The sequence below is a fragment of the Zalophus californianus genome, chromosome 12, assembly GCF_009762305.2.
Source record: "Zalophus californianus isolate mZalCal1 chromosome 12, mZalCal1.pri.v2, whole genome shotgun sequence".
Taxonomy (NCBI): Eukaryota; Metazoa; Chordata; class Mammalia; order Carnivora; family Otariidae; genus Zalophus; species Zalophus californianus.
This window is the reverse complement of record NC_045606.1, coordinates 17210526-17219856: the sequence shown is the minus strand read 5'-3', so window position 1 is coordinate 17219856 and position 9331 is coordinate 17210526. Positions and strand designations below refer to the sequence as shown.

At 43.4% G+C, this 9331-nt stretch overlaps 1 protein-coding gene across 3 annotated transcripts in view; it reads left to right on the top strand.

Moving 5' to 3' along the window:
- Positions 1–4517: 4517 nt before the first annotated feature.
- The window catches only part of PRKAR2B (protein kinase cAMP-dependent type II regulatory subunit beta), a 90988-nt gene continuing 86174 nt past the window's right edge, over positions 4518–9331 (top strand). For all 3 annotated transcript variants that reach the window (XR_003516328.2, XR_003516327.2, XM_027573009.2), the window contains exon 1: positions 4518–4971. Coding sequence is in view for 1 of the 3 variants with exons in the window: in XM_027573009.2 (XP_027428810.1) it covers positions 4671–4971 (301 nt within the window). In the remaining 2 variants the exon portion in view is untranslated. The remainder of the gene's footprint in view (positions 4972–9331) is intronic.

The window sequence follows — 9331 nt, the reverse complement described above, 5'->3', positions numbered from 1 at the left end:
ACTTAGCATCATGTCCTCAAGGTTCATCCATGTTGTAGTATATGTCAGAATTCCCTTCTTTTTTAAGGCTAAATAATTTAAAATTTCTTATTATCATTTTTAATTTTTATTATAAGTCTCTTGTTCTTTTGTCCTTATGAGTTTATAATTTTGTTTTATCTTCCCCATGCCTTTAGCCATGGTTTCAGTGGAACTTCAGGAAGCAGAGATAAACTTGTGAGCCCGACATCCACCTTAAGAGGAAACCCATATTCTATTTATGAAATGTAGCATTTAAGGATATATTCTCTGTTGCTTTTGAGAACCTCTTTAGTGTACAAGACTCCTTAAAGGAGAACAGAATTATGAAGTTGCGTTTAGTCTTCATTTAGCCAGAGAAAAACTTATACTTTTATGATAAGCAGAAAAGTTACTTCAAGCAGTTGTCTTCTCAGTATAAGCTCCCCTCTGGGGAATTGAGTGAAGTGGATCCCCATATGTGGTCCCCAGACCCGCAGAAGCATCACCTGGGAGTCTGACAGAAATGCAAATTCCCAGGCCCCACTTCTGACCTACTGCATCTGAAAAGCTGGGGGTACAAAGCTGTATCTAGACAGGACTCATTTCATTTAGTCTTAGTCCAAACGTTTCCAAGATTTCCGGCCAAGAGGTAGCCATCCTTCATAAGTCATGAAGGTGCCTATACCCCCAACAGTGCCCATGTTTGGGACTTTCCTGTTTGCTGAAGAGGTAGGTCTTGCATTAATAAATATGTATTTATTTATGCTACCCAACGCTTTACCCTGCACGCCACTGGCCACACTGACTGGATCAGGAGAGAACCTCTCACACAAGGCCAGCCCATCCACTGGATGGTCAAGACCAAACTAACTGGATTTCCTTTCTTCAGGATATGAACTAGAGACACCAAAACCATAGTTGGTGCTGAACTGCTAAAGGTAGATAAAATGGAGAGAGAGGGCCACAGTGGGCTCTGTCTGAGCACAACCCCCCCGTGTCCTTTCCATTTGTCTTTTGGTCTCGAGTGGGTATATATTTCTTTAACCAAGGAGACGTGATCAGAATACAAATTAACTATTGGCAAGAAACACTGTCTGATTGATGGGTCACAGTTATGACTACCCATCATAAAGCTTGCCTAAACTATGGCTTGTCCATGCTATCATCCTGTGTTGGCAGCTGCATGTAAAACCAACTGATGTCTCTGTCCGATATCTATTTAATTTTTCATGTGTGAACACAAACTGGGTAGCATTCTTATTTCATTCCAATGCTGAACTCTTGGAGTTCTTTTGCAATTGCTTCTGCTTCTCTGAGAAACTAGTGAAAATTGCTTTGTAAATCAACAAACAAAGAATCAATTTCAGTGATGTTCTTTTACAGAATCCAAAGATAAGTAGTCCCCATAGGCCACTGTCACTGCACTCCAAAGTTTGGAAGGAAATATTCCGGAAAATGAAAGCAAAGGAAATCACAACATATTACCCAAATAGTTATGGGGTAGGGAATAAAGGCCAGAATAGGAGTTTAGAAGTGAAAGTTGGTTCTGAGAACAATATTAACATAATAGGACTACCAGGATCAAGCTGTAATTTTTCAGGTCATGGTTACTGATTTAAGAATTGATGCAAATAAAAATTGTTATCAGAGAGCTGCTTGCAGAGATGTTTTAAATCTCACATGTCTTCTTTTAATATTAAACTGTTGTAGAATATCCCAGGATGGGAGAGACCATATAGGTCATCTAATCCAATTATGCATTTCATGCCTGACTCACTTCTATACCCCTAAAGAAATGACAGCCACATGACCTGGGCATTGCCATTGATGACAGTGCCACGCACCACGCCTCACATAGAAAATCTACAAAAACAAAACAACAACAAACTACTTTGAAACACAAAATATGCTACTTTGAAATATGGTTCTTGTAAATGTTTGGAAAAGCAGCGCCTTTTTCCTGTCATTCCTGGGGGAAAGGGTGTTAACCATTTGGCGGACACTGGTTACCGTCCCCAAAACTGGTTCTCAATTTCCAAATGTTTGCTTGGCACATGACTGTTTAAAATAAAGCATACATTCCCAAGCTTTCCTTATGACTATGTGTTTCAATCCTATTGCTGTGTTACAAATTATCTCAAAACTTTGAGACTTAAAACAACATTTTTATTATGCTCCCACCATTCTGTGGGTCAGGATTTTGGGCAGGGCATCTCAGAGCTGGCTACTTCTGTCATCCTGGCATGATTTCTTTCAAAGCAGTCACAAACCCAACCAGATTCAAAAGGAGGGGAATTAAGATTTCAACTCTTTTTTTTTTTTTAAGACTTTATTTGACAGCGAGAGAGACAGTGAGAGAGGGAACACATGCAGGGGGAGTGGGAGAGGGAGAACCAGGCTCCCCATGTAGCAGGGAGCCTGACCTGGGATCATGACCTGAGCTGAAGGCAGACGCCCAACGACTGAGCCACCCAGGAGCCCCTAAGATTTCAACTTTTGTTGGGGGGGTGGCAAGGCCACACTGTAGAAGAACACAGGGGCAGGAAATATTTTTGGAGTCACCTTTGGAAAATGCAATCCACCACATCATGGATGTGGCCATCTTGACCAAGTTCTGGCCAAGAGGGTATTAGAGGAATTGGTGTATTTAACTTCCTGGAAGGGTTCTGAGAAGTGTGTGTGTGTGTGTGTGTATTTGGATGGGAGATGTGGGGAAGTGGGGTTGGGGGGTAGAATCCCTTTTCTTTCCCACTTTTCTCTTGGCGTAAATATGAATGAGATGACTAGTAGGGCAGCAATTTTGGACCACAAACTGAGGATTACAGAGCAATGAGCTGGAAGGAGCCTGGGTACCCAAAGGTCATGGAACTACCATATACTAGCCCTGAACTGCTTACCTTTATGTTACAGAGAAATAAGCTTCTATCTTGCTTAAGCTACTGTATTTTGCATTTTCTGCCACACGTGAGCAATGCTAATCTTAATAAAAACATCATAAATGAAGGCAGATGATGAAAATTCATCTTAATTACTGATCTATAAAGATAATGCTTATATGGTTTATATAATACTTACATGATTAAGAGTTGGACTAATATTGTCCTCTATGAGGATCATGGTATTTTATAAAATCTTACTGCTTAGAATGCCCGGCACAATTAGAAGTACTTTACTATATTTAAAAACAACATACTATTATGAGGTTGATAAGAAACAGAAATCGAGAAATACATTCACTCATGGAGCAATTACAGGCTGGATTATAAACAAAGGATTAATATGAATTTTTATAAATGTTATATCTCGATTTCTAGGCTTTGAATTTCCTGAGTCATGTATGTACTCTTTTTTGTGAGTGGAATGATAAATCAGAATAACTGAGTTTGCTCTTTAAATATTTTATTTACTATATAATGGTCATTGTAGAAAATAAAGTACGTGTTTTAAAAAACCATTTAATTGGTAAAAAGCAATTTTCTAATTCAAAATTGTAAATATTTGCAGAATAAGCCTCATTTTTTAAAGTCAAAGACTTCAACTTTAAAAGTACACGTTTTTGTTCTATTTCTCTTTATATTAAGTAACCTATTTTGGAGATATAATTCAAATCACTCCAAGTGTAAGGGAAAGTTTTAAAATAAATCATAAGAGCCTCATCAGGCAAAGCATTTTTTGCTTTAGGACTATATGTCTTGACTCTGACATTTCATTCAAATTGCTGCACTATCCTGTTTGAAGGGCCTCATAATAAATGGTGCCTTTGTCTTAATAAATAGTAGTAAGTGCATCGAGTGGACAATGCATTAGTACCAGTAAAGCAAAACATAATAAACAGGATGTACGGAGAAAGGCTGGATAAGCAGCGAAAGAGAAAGGTGTCACAAGGATGGGATTATTTCTTTGTCCAAAACAGAACCAGTAGCACAGATGACTTTAAACAAAAGACACTGCCAACACTTATCAACGCAACTCGATTCCCAGAGGAAAAGAAAATGCCGCTACCGAGGTGGAGGCTGAAGTTTCGGGGCAGATCACAGGGCGGCAGCTCTGCGCGGTTCGCCGTGGTGAACGACTTGTGGAATTCGGCCAAGCGGCCCGCCCGCTGCAGGGCGCGGACAGGTGGACGGCGAGGCGCGCCTGGGGGCCACCTGGGGCAGTGCCGAGCGAGGCCCGTGCCCGGCGCACGCGGAGCGCCGACCCCCTCCAGCCCGCAGCCGCCGCCGCCCTCCAGCGTCTTCAACACCGCAACCTTCCCAGCGGCGGTGCGCGGCGCCAGCCGGCGGAGGTTGCCATGGTTTCCGGGGGTCACGTGGGCGCGCTCCGACGCCCCCTCCCGCGCGGCGCGGCTCGGCGCTGCGGGGCGGGGGCGGGGCGGCCCGGGCGGGGGGCGGGGGGAGGTGGAGAGGAGCGGCCGCGGCGGGAGCGGGAGGAGCCGGAGATGCTGCCAGCCCTCCCCGGGCCGCGCTCGCTCAGCCGCCGCCGCCGCACGGAACAGCCGCGCGCCGGGAGCCGCGGGCCGGGCCAGCCGGGCCGCCGGGGCCCAGAGCGCCGCGCTCGCAGCGGGTAGCGCCTCCAGCGCCGTCCGCGCTCGCTCGGCGGCCTCGGGGCCGCAGGCCGGTCCGGGGAGGCGGCGAAGGCGGCGCCCAAGCGCCCGCCGCCCAGCAGGCAGGATGAGCATCGAGATCCCCGCGGGACTGACGGAACTGCTGCAGGGCTTCACGGTGGAGGTGCTGAGGCACCAGCCCACGGACCTGCTGGAGTTCGCGCTGCAGCACTTCACGCGCCTGCAGCAGGAGAACGAGCGCAAAGGCGCCGCGCGCTTCGGCCATGAGGGCAGGACCTGGGGGGACGCGGGCGCCGCCGCCGGGGGCGGCACCCCCAGTAAGGGGGTCAACTTCGCCGAGGAGCCCATGCACACCGACTCCGAGAATGGGGAGGAGGAGGAGGCCGCGGACGCCGGGGCGTTCAACGGTGAGGACCCGACCCCCTGCGCGCCCCCGCTCGCCCGCGCCGTTCCCCCTTTGCTCTAGAATCCCGCAGCTTTGCTCACCCGCCTCTCCCTGCGTTCGCCGCCTTCCCTACCTTCCCATCTCGCCCACCCCCTCAGCATCCATTTCTGTCTCTCCCAGTCGCCCACCTTCCTACTCGGCTTTCGAGTCGTGTCCTCCCCCTCCTCCCCTCCTTTGGAGGTGGTAGGGCGCTGAAAGGTTCTCTGCCCAGGTGCCTGCTCTCGTCCTGGGCTTGCCGGCGGAGGACCGCGGGTGTGGGGTGGGCGTCTGAAAGACAACTTCCCCTGTGGTTGGAGAGATTTCGCTGGACGGATACCATTGTGCGTAAAGGAAACTGGCCCACTTGGCATCCTCTTGCAGCCCTTGTATTTATTAATGGAGTGTCCAAACAGAAAAGGCGAAGGGTATTCAATTGGATTGGCTTTGCTGTCGTTAAGATTGCATAGTCACTAAAAGGAGCATGAAATTGTATTCACTGGGGCAGAACAAAATTTATGGTAATAACTTTGACATTCTTGGAAACAGAGTAATCTATTATTTTCCAATTTACCAATACCGCGTTGTGTTATTTTTGGACACACAACAAAGGATCCTGTTTAGCCTGCAACTCATGGGTTCTTTGGAATGAGGAAACGGACTAATGGTTTGCTTTTTATTTAAAACAAATATTCAATGATTTGATGCCTTTAAAAAAAAAAGTATGTGAAAAACGCTGTAGGAAGTTCTGAAAGCTTGTTGGTTGTCTTTAGAATGAAAAGTCAGTGAGTAATTGTAAGGACTGTGCCAGACACAAGCTAGAAAGAATGAATGGGAAAGAAAAAGGAATTTTCTCAAATAGCTGCTCCTGGCAAGTCCCACCCCTTCTGCTTACAACCCTTTTTCCCTCACACACACAGACACGCACAGTTACAGCCTCCTGTATTTACACCACATGCCTAAATCCCATCTTTATGACATCCCAAGCGAAAATACCACGGTGTGCAAGTGTTTTCTCTTTGTGGTGGAAGACAAGCATTTCAGCATTGCACCAGTCTGTATTTATTTACACTGCTTGTGGTTTGTGTGTCTGCAGTGTATTCCATATAATGAAAACGTTTTAAAGTGTCATTTCCTTGAGTGTTCCTAGGAAGGTGTTTTCTTTGTAAATTTGTTGAAATGTGTTTTAGAATTAATGTATTTTTAGCTTGTCTGAAACGATCACAAAAACCCTGGACATTAGTGTTCTATGAAGACAAAAAAGGGAAATTGTTACTTTAAAATGTTAATTTTTGACTCTTTAGTGTTTACAGGGATAAGATGATCATAGTCTTAATTGTTCTTTTTGCACAAGAATTTAATCAAATGCTTTCCTTGCTAGAACTAAGGAAAAGGTCAAAGGAGGCATATTTTAAATAGAGGGGCAGGAGAAGCCAATAATGGGTGACACGGAAAGGGCAGAAACATCTAATACTTCTTTTATGCTCCTGGCACATGCACACACACATACATGCACTTGCACACACACATACATGTACGTACACACATACATGCACTTGCACACACAAAGGAAGAAAAGAGGACTCATTTTCCAGGTTGGAGGAAACTCGGAACAAGGGAGGTGGGAAAAAAACCTATATATGTTTGGTATGATTTATTAATAGTATAACTAAAGTATTTTCTTTGTACTACAGGACTTTTGAAGTACTTTGCATTGATGATTCTGTTTTCTCCTTACAACAATGCAGATTGTACACAAAACAGATTTTATTTCCATTTTGTAATGAATAAGCCATTAACTTCTAAATAGCAGGAATCGTTTTATATGGCTTTATGTTCTCCAAGGCACCTTTATTGTAAAAATTACTCTGTGTGAGTTTTAATGAATACTCATTAACCAGTTGCACCATTTACTTCCACCCCTACCCACAAGGGCTTTAAAACTTTGTGACTACAACCAAATACAATTTGATCATTATCCGATACACATATATGCGTATGCAACAGAAACTGGCAATGGTACTTCCCTCTATTAGGTGCATTAGAAAATATCGACTAGAGTATCTCCTATTTTAACAAATCTCTCTTATTATTACTATTTTTAAGTACGTAAATTGTGTTGAAACCTGCAGTTTAGAAAAAATTATAGGCTACCGGGGGTTGACAAACGTTTTTGTAAAGGGCTAGACAGTAAATATTTTAGGTTCCGTGAGCAACATATGGTCTTCATTGAATATTCTTTTTTTTTTTAATTTTAAATACATATTTTCTCTGGAAGTTGGGGTTGTACAAAATTAGCCACAGACCAAGGCCATAGTTTGCTGGCCCCTGGCTGGAGGGGGGAAAAAAGTCAAAATAGTGCTGTTGGAAAACAAACAAACAAACACAAGTGAGCCTATCAATTTAATGTTTAGATGCAAAAATTGCCAAAATATAAAAACATCAGATACCAGGTAATTCTCCTAGCATAACATAGTAAAGAGTAAGTACTAGAAGGCAAGTCTTAATTTACTGTGACCCAGCACAAAACCAACTGGGTCACTAATTTCTTAATTCTGTATGCATCTCAAGGAAGTTTGATTTAGAAATGAATATTATCTGCTCTTGGAGAGCAGTTTTGAATAGGTTGGGGAGGTGGGACATGGGGTCCTTTTTTTTTTTTTATAGACATCCCAGGTCATTCTGATATTCATTGTTCCCTGACCACGCTGTGAGAGACACTGACCAACAGAGAGTGATCATAATGTCTTTGTCTTATGAGCATTTAAAAAAGTGGCCACCTTTTATTGACCTTGACCGTGTGCTAGGCATTATCTGAATGCTCTGATTCATTATCCTGGCCATCACTTGTCCAGTGTTTCATAGCTAGTGTACTACAAACCCGGGATTGAAACACAGGTGGGCCTGGCTCCATCCCTCTGCTCTTAACTCCCAGGTTTTATCTCTGGAAGGGCCTGGGGCCAGCATCACTTGGGCATTCCTTTTGTGTCAAACTCTGAGACCTTTGATATGTTTTATCTATAAGGCTCTGAAAAGTGAACTTGTCCAGGGTTACACACAGGACTAGTAAGTAGCAGAGCCTGGTTTCTTACTCACAGTTGTCTGACCCAAGACCATCAGAGAGTTCATCCTAAATGAAACTTGTCCAGTGGACTGACTCACAGGTCAGGTTTTCCTGGGTATTTTTCCAGTAATGGTGATGAATTTGCATGGATTGGTTAGTACCCACTCTCATGAATCCCTTTAAGACAAGTGATGGTATTTTTGAGAGGTTGGGCAAATTTTTGACCATGAGACTGCTGCCCATTTGACTCAAGTAGGGATCAAGCATATGACCTTGACCTCAGTGTGGTGGTGGGATCAAGTAAGTGAGCTAGGGTCTGGTAGCATGACCATTGATAGCACTGGGCCAAATGGTCAGATGGGTGAAGGTGGTCTACTTCCTTCCTGCCTTTGCAAAGAAACCCTTTCTCTGCTGGTAGCTGTCCCATTTCTTTCCTGTTTTCTAATTTTATTACCTCTGTTCCTTTCAGTTTGCTATCAGTTCTGGTTAAAAGGGCAGCCTTTAGGTTTTAGAATGATAACAGCATATGGTAATAACCCTTCCTGGGAACTCTTGAAGTTCTGAAAGAAGCTATAATGGAGACTGCCTACCTCTTCCCCATCCAAGGGAAAGCAAATAAAGCATGACATGTTGCTTCTGAAAGGGTAGTGTCCCCAGGCTTAGACTGTATTAGAAGGGTTAACAGCGGGCCAAAGAGTTGGATCAGTACTAATTTGGAGTGGAATCTATGGTAATTCATGGTTTTGTGCAGGCATCATTGTGAGATCTTGTGTTGCTCAATAATTTCTTCAGTGAAATTGCTGAAATTAGAAAATGAAGTAAATAAAAATCCAAATTACCCCTGTAAATTGATAAGTGGTCAGAAAAAAATTAAATTACATGTGGGTACACGAAAAGCAGTCAAACTAGAAGAAAAGGAACTAGTATGTATAAAATACAGAAGAACTAATTTTCCATATTGTGGAAGAAAAATCTAGAGTTCAAAGTAAGTACGTCAAAAATTTAGAATATCTTATAAAGCAAGCATGTCAAGATATATCAATAGAAATTCACCATGTACAAACTTATGATTTAGTCCTCTTAACTCTGACCTATGTCAAACCTTTGTTGGAGAATCATATCTACCTATGATGTTTTTTTACAATTTAAAGGGAATGTGGGGAATTTATAAGAGGTCCTTCAAATCACACAAAATATTGGAAAGTTGGAGCTCATGATGGTGGCAGGGGGAGATTCAGAGAACAAATTTATTTCATGAGAGAAATGGTTGCTTAAGGAGCGG